This window comes from Bathycoccus prasinos (assembly GCF_002220235.1).
Source record: "Bathycoccus prasinos genomic : Chromosome_1".
NCBI lineage: Eukaryota > Viridiplantae > Chlorophyta > Mamiellophyceae > Mamiellales > Bathycoccaceae > Bathycoccus > Bathycoccus prasinos.
In genome coordinates, this window is record NC_024008.1 from 1337327 (window position 1) to 1352724 (window position 15398).

A 15398-nucleotide genomic window follows, 5' to 3' on the forward strand; every position below is an offset into this window, starting at 1 on the left:
AAGTTTTACAATACGAGTAATCCCCTATTTTTCGAGGAGCAGGGATTTCGAAGGCAAACACAAGACATCTTCCGTATATTGAAAAGCGACGACAATATTATTAGTATTATTTGATTACAATCTCTACATTCCATTTACCATAAAGTGGGTTAAAATAGACGCAAAGTATCCAACCAGCACGATTGGAGTCCATCTGAGATGAGATAAAAAGGTGTACGAGTGCGAAACACCCATCAAACCTACGCCCGCAGCAGAGCCGACTGAAAATAAGCTCCCACCGACTCCCGCCGAGAGGGTGATGAGCAGCCATTCGGATTTTGACATGGCTGGTTCGGTGGATAAAACCGCATACATCATCGGTATGTTATCAATGACCGCACTCAATAATCCAATGAGAATACACGCCGCGTTTGCCCCCAAAACGCGAAACGAGTTGTGCGAAAGTAGTTCTAAATATCCTAAGACACCTAAGCCTCCGACGCACATGATCACGCCGTAGAAAAAAATTAACGTATCCCACTCCGTTTGTTCTAATCGCTTAAAAATATCTAAAGCTCTATCGTTCCCTTTTTTCGTTCGCGCGTACTCCAAGTCATCCTTTTGGTTCAGCACTCCATCCATTTCTAAACTATAATTACCTCCCCCAGCGTCGTCGCTCATAGTTCCTCTTTGGGAGGAAGTCTTTGACGTCCGACTCCATCCGAACAGTTTAAGCAATCCTAAACCGGTCATCATGCCCAAAACAGGTGGAAGGTGCGCGTAGGAGTGAAACATGGCCGTCATGACGACTGTCCCCAGAAATAAACAGATGACTTCAACGGCACCTGGTTTCAAGCGCGAACTCGCAAGATCTTCCTCTGACGCTTTCTGGGGCGCACCATCTTTAACGTACGGGTGCATCAAACACGCCGGAACGACCCAGTTGACTATGCTCGGAATAAGAAGACGAGGAAAATCTGCGAGTGACAGTGTGCCTCGCTGCCACACCATGAGCGTCGTCAAATCACCAAAGGGACTAAATGCTCCGCCAGAATTTGCGGCGACGACGATGTTCACGCAACACATTGCCACGTACTCTGGCTCGCCTTTACCTACAGCTGAGACGACTGCACCCATCAGAACGGCGGTCGTTAGGTTATCCGCAATTGGCGACAGCCAAAAAGCAACAGTTCCAGTGACCCAGAAGCAACTGCGATACGAAAATCCACTCTCTTGTAACCAGGAGCGAATGCGCGCGAAAACGTTGAGCTGAGTCATCGTATTAATGAAAGTCATGGCGCATAAAAGAAACAGAAACACTTCGACAAACTCTGTGAGATTATGTCGAGCGGCTTGCGTCACCAGAGCGACGGCATGTCCTTTATCGCGATAACCCAAGGCGACTAATACCCAGATGATCCCAGCGGCGACGGTAATGGGAATCGATTTCTTAAATCCGCGTCCGATCGATTCCTCGGCGATGGCGAGTGCGTACCCGCAAACAAAAACGACAACGGACAACACGCCTTGCCAGGAACGAGTGAGATCTTTTTGATTCGATTTATCGCGCTTCCCTTCGATGATAACTTTCGGTTTTGATTGTCTCGTCGTAAATGTGTTGTTGCTTCCGTCCGATGATTTCGACGACGCGCTCGAAGTGCCCGAGTTCCACGGATCGTTCCACACTCTTCTGTAAATTTGGTCCGCGTTGATGGGAATGAGCGATCGTTGCACCGGAAACAGTTGGTTTTCGGTTTCAAATAACGCCGTGAGCGCAACTAATCCAGTCAAAAGTGCTAAAATAGAAAACACTGCTCTTCTATTTTTCGGTTCCTCCAACGAGCGAGAGACTCCGGCGAGCCAAAGCGTCGGTGATTTCGCAAACGGCTTGGACGCCTTCGGAGAGTGCTGACGTGAGCTCATGTTTCAAAATCACAGGTCTTCTCCCTCCCTTTCACTCACTTAATGTCCTCTTCTTCTTCTTTTCCTTCTTCTTCTCCTTCTTCTTTCTACAAATACACCAACACGCGCTCGATTTCGTTGTTGTTGTTGTTGTTGTTGTTGTTGTTGTTTCTTCTTGAACAAATCAGTGTGTGGGACAGAAGATTGTTCTCTAGTATACGTACTTTCCTCCCGATGAATATGTATGTGTGTACGTCTGTATATAAAAAGGGAGAGACGTGTATGCCGCGAGACAAATACGCGACGGAAATAGAACGAGCGCGTAGTCGTGCGCTATGTGTGAGGGTATCTAAAACCACTTGGATCGAGTTGTCCCACAAGATAGACGATGAACTTTTTCTTGTTTTCTCTTCCTCTGAAAAAAGCAGATAGACTTTAAGAGAGAGGACGTCACTGTGTGTCTGGGAGAATTCTTTAGAAAAACCTTTTAGCGCGGACGCGTGAAGCACTCGAGACGAATTGCACGCACAGTGCGTCGAAAGAGAGAAACGTACCGAGACAGACGTTTTAGTCGCGTGCAGAGGGAAAGAAGGCTAAGCGAACGACCAATATGATGCACTCATTAAATGCAACGAGACTATTAACAAACTCGTCGTCTCTTGTTTGCCAATCAGAGTCGTCGTCGTCGTCGTCGTCGCGAAGAGGTGCGAATGCGACGTATTTGACGCGCGTGAAAAGAGGCGGGGCCGTAATAATGCGCGCTAAACGAGGGAATAAGAATAAAAATGGCGGAGCTGGCGGAGGTGGAGGTGGAGTGGGCATCGGACTGTCCGAAGATACCGCTGAACTGTTCGAGGTGACACGAACGAACCCAAACATGAGAACGCTGGAAGAGTGCGCAGACCTCCTGCGAAGAGGAGGCGTTGGAATCATCCCCACGGATACAAAATACTCGTTCGTCGCCGATTTGAATAATAAGGACGCGATTCAGAACCTATACACCATTAAAGGCATCGACTCGAACAAACCGTTATCCATCTTATGCAGAGGGTTTCAAGATATCGACACCTATACGCTCGGGTTTCCGCCGGCGACGCGACCGGGAATGGCGGATCCGTTCAAATTAGCTCGGAAGTGCCTTCCAGGACCGTATACTTTCATTTTACCCGCATCAAAATCGTTACCGAAAATATGTCTCCTGGATACCTCATCGGCCGGGCACACCAGGCTTTCTAAATGCCAACAGCGAAAGACAATCGGATGTAGACTTCCTGACTGCGAAGTCACTCTGGCCTTGCTCGACTTGCTCGATGCGCCGTTGATGTGTTCGACGGTACCTTTTGATGGAGATGTTCAACCTATCGTTATGAGAGACGAATATTCGAGATGCGCCTTCGTATTGGATGCCGGCACGGACGCTGAACAACTCGCTTCGACGGTTATCGATTTGTCTATCGGAGACGTGCCGAAGGTTTTAAGAGTCGGTGCCGGGGATGCATCCGTATGGTCTGAAGACGGCGACGTTCACGTTGAAGTAGATGATCCCGATTTAGCGTGGGGTTTTGCATAATATCCCGGAACTCGCGTGCTACTTTTTGTAATAAACTTTGTAATCTACGGTACAATACTTTTTCGCGTTTCGCATGCACAAGGATGAAGAAAAAAAATGGAGCACACACGCGTAGCCGAATTTCCTTCAAAAGATGCTCCGGCCAGGACATAGCTTAATACTTCGTGCGATAAAAACGCACGTGCACGCGCTCCCACGACTTCTTACTTCTCGTACATCAACTTCTGCATCGTCTGCATCATCACCCGGAACTATTGCACGCAGCAGACGCTCGACGACGACTTTGTCCAAGAAAGTAGTAACGAAAAGGAGAATGGCTTCCGACGGCGGATTTCTAAACCATGCACTTGACGAAGATGGTAGTGAGATGACTAGGAACGAAACAGTGGTGAATCCAAACAGTGAAATTACGTTTCGACCGTCTCGGCGCGCATCGCGGACTGAGAATAAGCGAACGCATCCGTCGTATTTTTGTCCAGCTTGCAACGCCCAATGCAAAGCAACCGTATTTCGGCGTCACACTCAAAAATGTTGTCCGGATATCGAAAGCGCCGTAGGGAAAGAAGCGTGGATGACCGAGGATATGGATTTAATCATGGTAAAAGCACAGAAGCACGCGAACGAAATGCTCGAGGAAATGAAACGCTTGGCTTTCACCGATGGCGCTCGAATGTCGCATGCTGAAGTTGCGCAAACTTTGAACGTCACCGAACTTCGAGTCAAGAACGCGCTCAGGTTACATTCAAAATCCATACCCCTCAATAACGATACGACTCCAGTTGAAGTTATATTTGAAAACGAAGATATATTAGTCGTCAATAAGCCGCCGTATTTACGAACGCATCCAATCCATCGACACACTGGAACGAGCTTAATCAACAGATGTATTTCGCACCTCGGCGGGAAAGAGTGTTACATCGTGCACCGATTGGATATGGACACTTCTGGTGTCATTCTGTTTGTAAAGAATCCGTTATTAACGAGAGGTTTTGCGGAGCAGTTCATGACACGCGAGGCAAAGAAAACATACCTCGCACTGTGTGTTGGGGTTCTGCCTCTGGGGAAAGAAGAAGTGCAAGCTTTTGAAGTAAACGCGCCGATTTCAAGTTGCAATAAGTGTAAAGAGGGGCGGGCAGTTTCATTTGCAACAGATGACCTTGAGGCCAAAGAGTCGAGGACGACGTTCGATTTCTTTTCTTGGAAAAAAGACGATGAACTAGCGATAGATAGCTTACCCACGGAGCGTGCGCGTGGGGTATCGATTTTGCTCGAGGGCACAGAAAATACGAACGTTGAGAAAAAAAACGAAAGCGGCTCGTGGAATCCCATTTCTGTAGCAGCGCTCGTGTTGGCATCTCCAAAAACAGGTCGCACACATCAGATACGCGTTCATTTAGCACACGCCGGTTTACCAATTCTTGGCGACATGCTCTACGGTCCACACGCGCGGTGGGTCGTTCCACGCTGCGACGCGTGGTCGGACGATTCCACCTCCAAGCCGCGATACAAATGGTCAGCGGATAAACCGAAGGGCAAATGGGCGAAAGATGGCTTAGATTTAGATAGGCAAGCGTTACACGCGTATCGATTAGAAGTTACGCATCCTTTGACGAATGAACGGCTGAGTTTTGAAGCGCCTCTACCCGATGATATGAAGAAAGCGTTAGATGTATTAGGAATAGACTATTAGAGCGAGAGAATATCTCGCAGTTGGTTGAAATAAAATGAGGCCACACAGATTTTTAGGACACAAACACGCAAACGCAATCCTCATTTTATATGCGCGGTGGAGAAACTCTGAGAAGGCGCGAATCCGTGCTCCATTCATTCACGCTCGGAACATTTCATCCTGAGGAACAAACCGTCTTTTTATCCTTCTTCTCACTTTCGTTACCGCTCGAGGAAGTGAGGGAAACTTGCGCATGAGAAAAGGAAGATGAGTTCGCCATCATCTTGTCGCCGCCAGCAACACCGATTTCAACATCAACGTTCGCGCACAAACGAGTACGCATCGGCAACAAATGGTAATACGAATTCACACTCGCGCGATGATATGAAACAACATCCAGTCGCTGAAAAGAGATTTGTTCAGAAACAGAGACGTCTTGGTCAAAACAGCAACGTCTTCGCCTCCGTTACCTCTTCTTCTTCCTCTTCTTCTAAGACGAAAGGTGAAAACAAAAAGCAGAAATCGAGAACGCACGCGAGCGATGGCACGACGAACACAAACAACAAGAAAAGAGCCATTCCGCTGTCTATTTGGGAAAGCCGGAAAGGCTCTAATTTTAAGCTTCAGTATGCGCTCGATGGCAACAAGCTTCGTTTACTGTCGCCGGAGGAGGCACGAGACTTGAGCTCAAACAAGAACGGCGCTTTCTCTTTCGATCCGTTACACTTGGGTAGGAAAAAACGAGCTTTCCTTCGACAAATAGATAACATCCGAGACTCATTCTTCCCGCAGAAAACTTCCGTGACGTCGGATTATTGGGACTATGCGAAATATCGCTTCACGCAACGAATCGCGAGTTCTTGCATGACGGTTCTAGCGACGCAACAAATGCTTGCGGCTATCGGTCTTGGTGCTTCAAGATCAATACCGGCCGCGGCGGCTTTGAATTGGGTGTTGAAAGATGGATTAGGTAGATTAGGAAAGCTCTCTGTGGCAACTAACTTTGGTAGAAGTTTTGATTCAGATGTAAAGCGTTTGCGATTTTCGTCCTCCTTGGTGTACACAGGCGCTGTGTTTATAGAGACGATAACGCCCTTCTTTCCCAAACATTTCTTGGCCATCGCCACGGTTGCAAACGTTGGCAAGTCGATCGGGATAACAACTGGCAACGTTGTCAGACCGCCGATTCAAAAAACATTCGCATTGGAGGAGAATTTAGGTGAAATAGCAGCGAAAACGTCTGCGCAACAAGTCTTGGCGGATAACATTGGCTTAGCTCTGGGAGTATCAGTCATGAAGTTTCAAACAAAGTTTGTGTCCCTAGCTCTTCAACGCGCGGTTCCGTTGGCGCTATTTCCTATTTTAGCGTCGATTGATTTAGTTTCGATTCATAAACAGCTGAAGTCGGTTCAGCTTCGAACGGTGAATAAAGAGCGCGCTGAAATTATTGCCGAAGCTTTTGTTCGGGAAAAGAAGCTCGCTACTCAACTTCAAGTTGCGGAAAAAGAGCGCTTGTTGTTCCCTGCCCGTCTCGATGCGTCGGCGCTTCCGTTGAGAGTAACAAGTTTAGGGAACGCGTGTTCGACACTAGACGCGCTCGCATCTGCTTTTAAAGATGACGTACACAGACCGTACGTCTTATCTTACGAACCGTATGTGCAAAAGAAAAGAACTGTTCTATCTGGAATATTCATGCGTGATCGGAAACCGTTAAAGTATAAAGGAAGGGCGCTCCTCGCTTTGTCGCACCGCGCAACTTCGAAAGACGTTTTACAGGGTATTTTGCAAGTCGCGCATATTCGCAACTTGCCGTTTCGAAAGGATTTAAACGAGAAAGAAGCGTACGATTGGGCAGTATCAGAATCATCTCGACGCGCGAAAGCAGACGTGAATGCGTTTCATAACCAAATAGTTAGCAACGGGTGGCAAGCGAACTTGATTTTACTTTCGAGTAACGAACGGATGCCTTATTTTCTCGACGAGAAGGAAATTAGGAGCTTGCTCAAGCTCGCACACAAGTAGTCTTTATAAGCGTAGTAAATGTAAATGCCTCTGTCTAATAGTATGATTAATAAACTAGTCGAATTCTACCGCTGGAGCTATGAATGAGAGTACAGCAAAGCCCAACGCCCATCTGACCCGCCAACGCGCGAAGAAATATGCCGCAATATAACGCACGCCCGGTGCGATTAGTCTACGGACAACCTCACGAGAGACTTCGGAGTTTTGGAACAAGGTAACAGGATTCATCAAGCACCACTTCACGGTTGCAAAATGCGTCGCTTGAACTGCCGATATCAAGAAGCACGCGCTCAATATCAATCCTACAACTGTGAGGCGTTGGAGAAATCCATCACCTTGCACTTCTATTTTTGCTTTTCCTTCTTCGTTTTTGATTGAATTAGGTGTTTTGTTTTCCTCGGTTTTATAACGTTTAACCTTTGGGACACCGCTTCCCGATATCTCGATTGCATCTGTTAAGAAGATATTCCAGAATTTGGCTTTACGTTCCTCGCTCTCGGCTTTGCTTTCATCGTTTTTGTCATCGTTGGGTGACGATGACGGTTGCGTTGCGGTCGAATATATTCGAAATTTTCTGCTTCGTCGGCATTTCTTTATCGATGAAGACAGACATTTATACTGGTTGCCGCGGAACAATGTACGATTTACAGCGGGTATTCCTCGAAAAGACGACGACGGTTGTGAGAGCGAAGTAACTCGACACGTATACATAGGTGTCACAGACAAAAGATTGACTCGCTCACTTGCTGACTCGCACGTGAAAAAGTGAAGTACATAGGGACTTTTGTGAGAGATAAATCTGCACAATTTAGTGTATAAGTGTCGCGGCGTATTGCGTGAGTGGTTTTCGTGTAAGAAATAAATATCGCGATGCTTCGTAATGAACTAAAGTAATGCGCTGCGCGATATGTGTTCCAGCATCTCTTGTAAGATAATTTAACGTATTCCTCATGTCAACAACAGACGAAAGTGACGACGATAAATTCGGAATATTAGGGGATCAGACCGATTCTGAAGCGCGGCGAGAGCCGGATTGGCAATGGTCCACAGGCAGGAATGATAATAGCTTAGTCAATAAGAAAGCAAAGAAACGCTTCATCATTCCAGGCGAGAAGAAGCAAATGAAGAAATTGCACATGGCACGTTTGAGAGAGGAGAGAGCGGAGCGAAAAATCTCGAGAAGAAAAGAAAAACAAGGAGCTGTGAACAACAGTGGTGAAGGGGATAATAAGGATAATATGCGGTGGATAGAAAGAGTGCGAAGAGACTTTGAAGCACTCGCTCAATTAGAAAGCGAGCCAAGTTTGAGCGATGGTGGTGAGGAAGAATCGTATTTAATCTTCACTGATGTGTCTCGTACTCACGCGAAGCTTGTGAAAGCGCTCGCGCTGAGATACAGACTTGAACAAACGACGAACACGAAAGAGGATACTTTGATTATCAAGAGAACACGTGATTCTTACATTCCAGAACCAAACAGCAAAGAGCGTGCAGAAATTGATGATATCTGCACCCCAATTATGAGCAGAGAGGAGTATCTCAATAGTCCCGAGAGAATGGAACGTTTACGTTTACGAAAAATTAGGCACGCCGCCGATAGTACTAATCAAACGAAGAAAGAGAGCAAAAAATCCATGTTTCGCAGAAAGAAAGATGAGAAGCTCCCCTCATTTTCGACTTCAGTTGATTTTGTGCCGAGTACTGGAACGGATGTAGATACCAATACCACACGTTCGAAAAAGCTCGTCGACGCAGTCGAAATTGAACAAAGCTCTGCTCGATTCGCAAAATTCGCAAACGACATTTCTAGGAAAATGATGGAAAAGATGGGTTTCAGCGGAAGAGGCCTTGGTCCGAAAGAAGATGGGATTAAGACGCCCATTGATGTCACGCAACGGAAGAAGAATCTCGGACTCGGCGCATAGTCTCTTAAGTGATAATTTTGTTGAGCATTTTTTATTACAATTTTTGCGATGATGTTGAACGGTGACGATGATGATGATGATAATTCTGCTAAGTTGTTGCTTTGATTGCTTTCTTGTTTGCTACTTTATACTATTCTACTACCCTTTTCGTTTCATTGTCTGGATGATCTTCTTTACACCGAGAACGATTCGCCGCATCCGCACGAGGCTTTCGCGTTTGGATTCTCAAACGTAAACTCGGAGCGAAGATTATCGCTGACGAAATCCATTTTTGTTCCTATAATTGACATCAAAGCATTCGGCTCTATGATCACTTTCACTCCGTGTTGATCAACGACTTCGTCAAATTTACCTCTATCTTTCTCGTCTGCGTAGTTCATCGTGTACGTCATGCCGTTGCACCCTCGCGTGCGAATGCCAATTTTAAGGTATTCGGCACCCTTGTTCCCGAGCAATTCGTGTATTCGCTTCGCCGCCGCTTCCGTGAGCTCCATGACCTGTTTTGTTGACTTAATCGTCGATTGTCTCGCGGTAGACGATGAAGAGGACGCGGCGGCGTGTGTCATAGCACGCCTAAGCATTCGTGTCGTAAACATGGAGAGGATGCTTTCTCGTAAGGACACGTGTTCTCTTTCTTTCTTTTCTGCAAAGGTCGTCGTCGTCGTCGTCGTCAAAATTCCCTCTTCTTGTTGTTTTACTCGCTATTAGTAGTCAGATTACGACGCGCAAAGAGTGGTACGCACGATGATCTCGTGCGCGCGATGAAGATGATGAATGCGTGGTATACGTCTGAGTACGACTTCTTACTTCTTCTTCTTCTTATTATTATGAAGATTTTTATCTCTTCCAATTCTTGTTGTTGAAGTTGCCTCGCCCCCCCGCTCAAAAATGCAAAAATGTGCTCATCAGACATCACAAACTTTGGACGACTTTCTCGTGTGAGAAAAACACACATCAAAACAAAACAACTTTCTCCGCGCTCGCTCGATAAACTTCTCCAATCCTTCTTTAAATTTAACATCGAAATGAAGGAGAGGAAAAGAAAACGTAAACGATACGAGTCGTCTGAATCCTCGGACTTGTTGAACTCCTCTTCCTCCTCCTTCTCGTCGTCGTCGTCGTCGTCGTCGTCTTCTTCTCTGTCTTTTTCTTCTTCTTCTTCTTCTTCGTCATCATCGAAGAGACGGAAAAAGAGTAGCGACAAGAAAAGTCGACGTCGTAAAGAAAAGAGAAAGAGCAAAGAGAAGAAGAAGAAAGAGAAGAAATGCGACGCGGATTCAAAAAGACGACGACGAAAGCGACGAGAAGAAGAAGGAGCAGAAGTCGTCGAATTAGATTCGAAGAAGAAGAAGAGGAAATGTGAAACTTTGGACAAAAAAGAAATAACAGAAATAACGACAGGCGCACCACCGTCGGCACCGAGAGATGAAGATATAAGCGACAAAAACAATCCCCAGCACGAGGGCAAAGACGAGGTGAAGAGAAGCGATGCTCCTGCTCCGGTAGATGCGACTCCACCGGTCCCTGGATTTGGAGCCGCGATGACGCTCGAACAATATCGCGAGCTCGCGAAACAAAAGACGTATTTACAAGGCACGGTACACGCGAAAGACAAAGCAGAAGCGGACGCAGAAAATAAAGATAAACAAGAGAAATTATCCCGAGGATGGTGGCCGTGCCAGAGCTACAAGTGCGACGGTCACATGAATCCAAAAATGATGGATAAATGCAATCAATGCGGCGCCATGCGAACTCTTTCAAAATCAGGAGGTACTTTCAAACATCGAGCGTCGGACGCGCAAATAGCCTTCAACGCGAATAGAAGATAGAATAGCATTAATATTAGTACAAGTTTAGTAACTCAAGCGCTTTCTGCTCCGCGTCGTTAGATAGGTTCACGTATGATTTACCCTCCGAAGACTCGAAAAACATCGTCGCGTCTTCGACTCGAACACCTCGACCTTCTTCTCCGTCGGAAACTTGCGTATGTTTACTCCGAAGTTGACGAATTTCCGTGTTCACTTTTCGATCTAATTTTTTGATTGAAGGAGGTAGTTGCGGCGATACCGACGACGAATGCGACTCCCTTTCTTCTTCTGCTACTTCTACTACTTCTACTACTTCTACGATGTGCTCTACGTCTACTAATCTTTCGTTTCTTCTATGCTCTTGCTTGACGTCTATCGCGCGTCCACTCGCGATTCTTCTCCTGCCGCCGAGAACCTCGATGGCGTCGTCTAGAGTCAAGTTTTTCCACCTCGTGTTCGAAAGACCAGGTCCGGCCCGCGCGAGGTTCACGACGTGTGCTCGCATGATTTTTTCGATTCCCTCGTTTCTGTTGCTAAAGTTGCTGTTGCTGTCGCTGTCGCAATTATCATTTCCCCATGGGCGAAAATAGATGCCTATACGCGTCCAACCGCGATTGAAAGCGTAACGAATGCAACTTCTACGCAACCGCTCGAGAAATTCTATCGCCATCTTCTCCTTCCTGCCTTTTCTCGCGTGAAAGAGGAACAACGTGATGTTTCCGAATTTCCAATGTTTCGAGCCGTTTTTCGGTACGATTAGTACGTGTCCCGGCAAACCGTCTTTGATTCTGTCCGCTCCAGCCATAATAGATACGCAATCTTCGTTTTGCCAATCGAGCTCATCGGCTCTCGGCAAATGGGCGACAAAAAACTCCTCCTCGCTCGACGCTCTTCCTCGCTCTCCTTCTCGGAAGAAATACTTTTGCATGGACTCATTGATTGGATTTGGAATTACATTCGCAGCAATGCGCAAGCAATAGTCGAAAGGTGTGATTGAAAGCAGTTCGAGTTCGTTGACTTGTTTTCTGTCGTCGTCGTCGTTAAAATCTTTTTGTTTCAGTAACCAATTCACGGCTCCGTCTACGCCCAACACGCTCGCACACACGCCTTCTTTAGCGAACCATTCTTTTGAAAATCGTTCTCGGAGTGCGCTTCTCATCATCGCTCCCTGTATTCTGCCGTCGTCGGGAGTAAAAGATTATTTACCATTTTTACGCGAAATTTGTTTGGATTTCTTTTTTTACTCTTTTTTGGAAGATTTGGAAAAAGAATTGGCGGCATTAAAAACGCGCGTTTCTTGTTAACTGAGAAGGAAAGCGAACAACTTGGTAATTCTAATATCGCACACACAGTCGATCTATCCGTATATATATTCATACGTACGAACATCTCTGTGCATTCGTAAAAGCACCTAAACGCGACAGAAGAAGACAAAGAGTCAACACACAAAAACGTACAAGAAAATGGGAAAGAAGAAAGCTGCTGCCAAAAACATAAATGGCGTACCGGTTATTCTTTTAGAAGACTTGGCGATGCGCTTCGTCTTGAACGTACCGGCTGAAGAACTCGCCAATCCGAATCGGATCTTGTTCTTAATTGAACTCGCATGGTGGCATTACGAAGATTTCAGTCGCAAAAACGACGCGACGCTGCCAAAGTTTTCTTTATCGAACTTTGCCGAATTGCTATACCTGACGATCCCACAATTGAAAAGATTCGCTCCAAAAGCGAAGGAGATATATGGTAAATTCGTCATGTATAAGTTTAGCGTACCGTGTGCGGGTGCAATCTTACTCAATCCGGACATGGATAAGGTTATTCTCGTGAAAGGCATGGCAAAAAATTCCTCGTGGGGTTTTCCAAAAGGTAAAATCAACGACGGAGAGAAGATGACTACGTGTGCGGCGAGAGAAGTTGAAGAAGAAATTGGCGTAAACATTTCGAGTTTGATTGATGAAAACGAGTTCGTGTTTCATACGAAGAAAGGAGTTACGAAGCAAGAAACGACGTTGTACATTATTCCCGGAGTCTCGGAGCAAACGCACTTTGCCACGTACACGAGAGAAGAGATTTCGCAAATTTGTTGGCATCCAATCGGGAATTTAGATCCAAACATAAAAACGAGCAAGCGCGTCAAAGGAGTTAGATATTTCGGAGTTCACGAGTTTTACTATGGGTTGACGCAGTGGATAAAATCAGCTCGCAAGAAAAACATCAAAATTCAAAATTCAATCGACGCGCCGATGAACTCTCCCGGGCAATTTATTGCAAAACAGTACGTCGAATCCGACGACGAAGATGACGACTACGGGGGAGGATTCACTTCAATCGAAGCCCTGGAAAATCGATTTATGGAACAAGCTGCGGAGAACGTGTACGGAAAGTACGATGAAAGAAATATGGCGGCATTTAGGATGGAATCGTTCTCATCCTTGAAAAACTTTTCGTTGGATAGACAAGCGATTATGAACGCCATTTGATAATTTTCCGCACGATCATATTTTCGTTTAAATAGTAGGCTGTAGCGTTAGGAGTAGTATTAATACGGAAGCAACGTGATAAGGTGCGCGTTCGCGATGTTTAAACCACATTTACGCGTGTTCGCCTTTTAGATTTCGCCGGTCGTTTCATCATCCCACGTTTCTTCCACGAAATCCAAGTATTGTTCAGGCACAATAGGAAATAACTTTTCTTCATTAAATATTTTACCACAACTCACATTCTCGTTCCATGGACGACTTTTACAAGCGCAGGGAGGAATGCACGAAGGCTGCGATGGAGTCTGGAATAACGAATGCACTAAAATCGCTCGTCGTGGCAGTCCCAATCGTCGCGTTTCTGTCCACGCGATCCCATTTTGTGAAACATTCCGTCTCGACGAAGACAGCACTGATTGTCTCTCCTTTCTTCTTCTCGTTTTTCCTTTCCTCGGAACTCGAGATGAATCGATGCAAACGACGACAGGCGGGCATGTCCAGTTAAACAAGAAGCGGTGCAGATGGATTTACGAGCTGATACGACGACGATGACGGCGAAGAGTGATGATTATGGAAAAGAAACAGAAATGCTTCGTAAACTTCAAACAGAGCTGCTCGAAGCTACGCCAACCTCTCGAAAAGAAGCAATGTGTTGGGTGTATGATAGCATGAGTGCGCGAACAGAAAAGTATGACATTCGCAGCAAGTTCACGCATCGGCTGCTGGACGAGCTCGTTCCAAGCGATGAAGTTTTTTCAAAAGCTCTTCTTCTGTATTTCTGCGAATGCGGTTCGGCAAATTCTGTCGTCGATTTGATGACGCCGACTGAGTGGCGAAAGTTTTTCGTCAGCGAGGACGAGGCATCCTCTTCGGGAATACTCAAATCTTTCTTTGGAAATTTCAGATATGATGGCGATCATTTGAAAGGGGCCAAGGCTCTCCAGCAATACGCGTTGAGGAGAAGGGAAAAGGTATGGAATCATTTGCGCTGGAAGAAAAAATCTCAATCGCCCATTGTTTGCGCGACGAAACCGGGAACATTCTGTGAATTGGATGTAGAAAAAACTCTGCAAGGACCATTTGGTGAGGAAGAGTGTGGATTTTGGTCGAGCAAAGATTTCGTTAACATGTCTTCGTGAGTCGGCGAAGGGAGACCATTATGATTAACTGTGCCTACTTTGTGAATCTTCTCTTCATGCGTTTGCGATTTTCCAGTAACGAACTCAGAGGTGCTCTGTACAGTTTTCTCATGCAGCAGCGACACGTTTACAATTGTCAAAGAATCTTGCCAGTGATTCGAAAAGAAACAGACGTGTTAAAACTCGCCAACGTCTTATTTGAGAGCAACTATGAAGATGTAGACGATCTCTGCTTAGCCACGGCGTTGAGCTTTCGCGCGAGACTTTTTGCAAATGCGTTGAGTGAAAATATTGTTCTAAGACTTCTTTCGCACGATATTACGAAAATAAATGCACCGACGAAACTTGCGAGGCTATGCCAATATTTCGTAGTCCGCATGAAACTCACGAGAGGTGTTCTCGATGTCGAAGAGGTGATGGAACAAAGCGACATCAAATTTGACCGCGTTATGATCGAAGGTAAATTGAAGAAGAAACGAAAGAGAAAGAAGAAAGCAGAGTGTGCAAGCGCCGAGAATAACAAGCCAAGCTGGCGCATTGATGGTGAACCGATGGTGATTAGCGTAAAAAGTGACTTAGTGGATAGAATATTAGAGAGATACATAGCTTAAAAGCCGCGTAAAGGTGCGCATTAGTACTTTCAAAATCCGGAACTCCCCTAAACAACCCTAGAAAAACAGGTTTAGGGTTTAGGGTTTAGGGTTTAGGGTTTAGGGTTTAGGGTTTAGGGTTTAGGGTTTAGGGTTTAGGGTTTAGGGTTTAGGGTTTAGGGTTTAGGGTTTAGGGTTTAGGGTTTAGGGTTTAGGGTTTAGGGTTTAGGGTTTAGGGTTTAGGGTTTAGGGTTTAGGGTTTAGGGTTTAGGGTTTAGAGTCCTCAGGGTTCTACTCCCAGTGCAGGGCAATCCGTA

General features: G+C 45.9%; 13 protein-coding genes across 13 annotated transcripts; 9 read left to right on the top strand and 4 right to left on the bottom strand.

Moving 5' to 3' along the window:
• Positions 1 to 123: 123 nt before the first annotated feature.
• Positions 124 to 1902, bottom strand: Bathy01g07280 (Na+/H+ antiporter; the record flags this gene model as incomplete). Its single annotated transcript, XM_007515530.1, has 1 exon — positions 124 to 1902. One exon carries the CDS (start codon positions 1900 to 1902, stop codon positions 124 to 126), a length of 1779 nt encoding a protein of 592 aa, XP_007515592.1.
• A 733-nt stretch (positions 1903 to 2635) lies between these two features.
• On the top strand, positions 2636 to 3451 carry Bathy01g07290 (Sua5/YciO/YrdC/YwlC family protein; the record flags this gene model as incomplete). Its single annotated transcript, XM_007515755.1, has 1 exon — positions 2636 to 3451. One exon carries the CDS (start codon positions 2636 to 2638, stop codon positions 3449 to 3451), a length of 816 nt encoding a protein of 271 aa, XP_007515817.1.
• Positions 3452 to 3764: 313 nt separating this feature from the next.
• Bathy01g07300 (RNA pseudouridine synthase) lies at positions 3765 to 5141 on the top strand (the record flags this gene model as incomplete). Its single annotated transcript, XM_007515221.1, has 1 exon — positions 3765 to 5141. The coding sequence occupies one exon, from the start codon at positions 3765 to 3767 to the stop codon at positions 5139 to 5141; it is 1377 nt and encodes a 458-aa protein (XP_007515283.1).
• A 246-nt stretch (positions 5142 to 5387) lies between these two features.
• Positions 5388 to 7142, top strand: Bathy01g07310 (predicted protein; the record flags this gene model as incomplete). The annotated part of the gene is made up of 1 exon (XM_007515062.1): positions 5388 to 7142. The coding sequence occupies one exon, from the start codon at positions 5388 to 5390 to the stop codon at positions 7140 to 7142; it is 1755 nt and encodes a 584-aa protein (XP_007515124.1).
• Positions 7143 to 7196: 54 nt separating this feature from the next.
• Positions 7197 to 7853, bottom strand: Bathy01g07320 (unknown protein; the record flags this gene model as incomplete). Its single annotated transcript, XM_007515753.1, has 1 exon — positions 7197 to 7853. One exon carries the CDS (start codon positions 7851 to 7853, stop codon positions 7197 to 7199), a length of 657 nt encoding a protein of 218 aa, XP_007515815.1.
• Positions 7854 to 8092: 239 nt separating this feature from the next.
• On the top strand, positions 8093 to 9067 carry Bathy01g07330 (unnamed protein product; the record flags this gene model as incomplete). The annotated part of the gene is made up of 1 exon (XM_007515038.1): positions 8093 to 9067. The coding sequence occupies one exon, from the start codon at positions 8093 to 8095 to the stop codon at positions 9065 to 9067; it is 975 nt and encodes a 324-aa protein (XP_007515100.1).
• Positions 9068 to 9240: 173 nt separating this feature from the next.
• Positions 9241 to 9663, bottom strand: Bathy01g07340 (predicted protein; the record flags this gene model as incomplete). The annotated part of the gene is made up of 1 exon (XM_007515689.1): positions 9241 to 9663. The coding sequence occupies one exon, from the start codon at positions 9661 to 9663 to the stop codon at positions 9241 to 9243; it is 423 nt and encodes a 140-aa protein (XP_007515751.1).
• Positions 9664 to 10092: 429 nt separating this feature from the next.
• Bathy01g07350 (predicted protein) lies at positions 10093 to 10896 on the top strand (the record flags this gene model as incomplete). The annotated part of the gene is made up of 1 exon (XM_007515682.1): positions 10093 to 10896. The coding sequence occupies one exon, from the start codon at positions 10093 to 10095 to the stop codon at positions 10894 to 10896; it is 804 nt and encodes a 267-aa protein (XP_007515744.1).
• A 77-nt stretch (positions 10897 to 10973) lies between these two features.
• Bathy01g07360 (ATP-dependent DNA helicase RecQ, putative (ISS)) lies at positions 10974 to 12037 on the bottom strand (the record flags this gene model as incomplete). Its single annotated transcript, XM_007515047.1, has 2 exons — positions 10974 to 10978; positions 11023 to 12037. 2 exons carry the CDS (start codon positions 12035 to 12037, stop codon positions 10974 to 10976), a joined length of 1020 nt encoding a protein of 339 aa, XP_007515109.1.
• A 301-nt stretch (positions 12038 to 12338) lies between these two features.
• Bathy01g07370 (mRNA-decapping enzyme 2) lies at positions 12339 to 13355 on the top strand (the record flags this gene model as incomplete). Its single annotated transcript, XM_007515402.1, has 1 exon — positions 12339 to 13355. The coding sequence occupies one exon, from the start codon at positions 12339 to 12341 to the stop codon at positions 13353 to 13355; it is 1017 nt and encodes a 338-aa protein (XP_007515464.1).
• Positions 13356 to 13605: 250 nt separating this feature from the next.
• On the top strand, positions 13606 to 13857 carry Bathy01g07380 (unknown protein; the record flags this gene model as incomplete). The annotated part of the gene is made up of 1 exon (XM_007515209.1): positions 13606 to 13857. One exon carries the CDS (start codon positions 13606 to 13608, stop codon positions 13855 to 13857), a length of 252 nt encoding a protein of 83 aa, XP_007515271.1.
• Positions 13858 to 13939: 82 nt separating this feature from the next.
• Positions 13940 to 14491, top strand: Bathy01g07390 (predicted protein; the record flags this gene model as incomplete). Its single annotated transcript, XM_007515037.1, has 1 exon — positions 13940 to 14491. The coding sequence occupies one exon, from the start codon at positions 13940 to 13942 to the stop codon at positions 14489 to 14491; it is 552 nt and encodes a 183-aa protein (XP_007515099.1).
• A 56-nt stretch (positions 14492 to 14547) lies between these two features.
• Bathy01g07400 (unknown protein) lies at positions 14548 to 15102 on the top strand (the record flags this gene model as incomplete). Its single annotated transcript, XM_007515315.1, has 1 exon — positions 14548 to 15102. The coding sequence occupies one exon, from the start codon at positions 14548 to 14550 to the stop codon at positions 15100 to 15102; it is 555 nt and encodes a 184-aa protein (XP_007515377.1).
• Between the last annotated feature and the right edge of the window lie 296 nt (positions 15103 to 15398).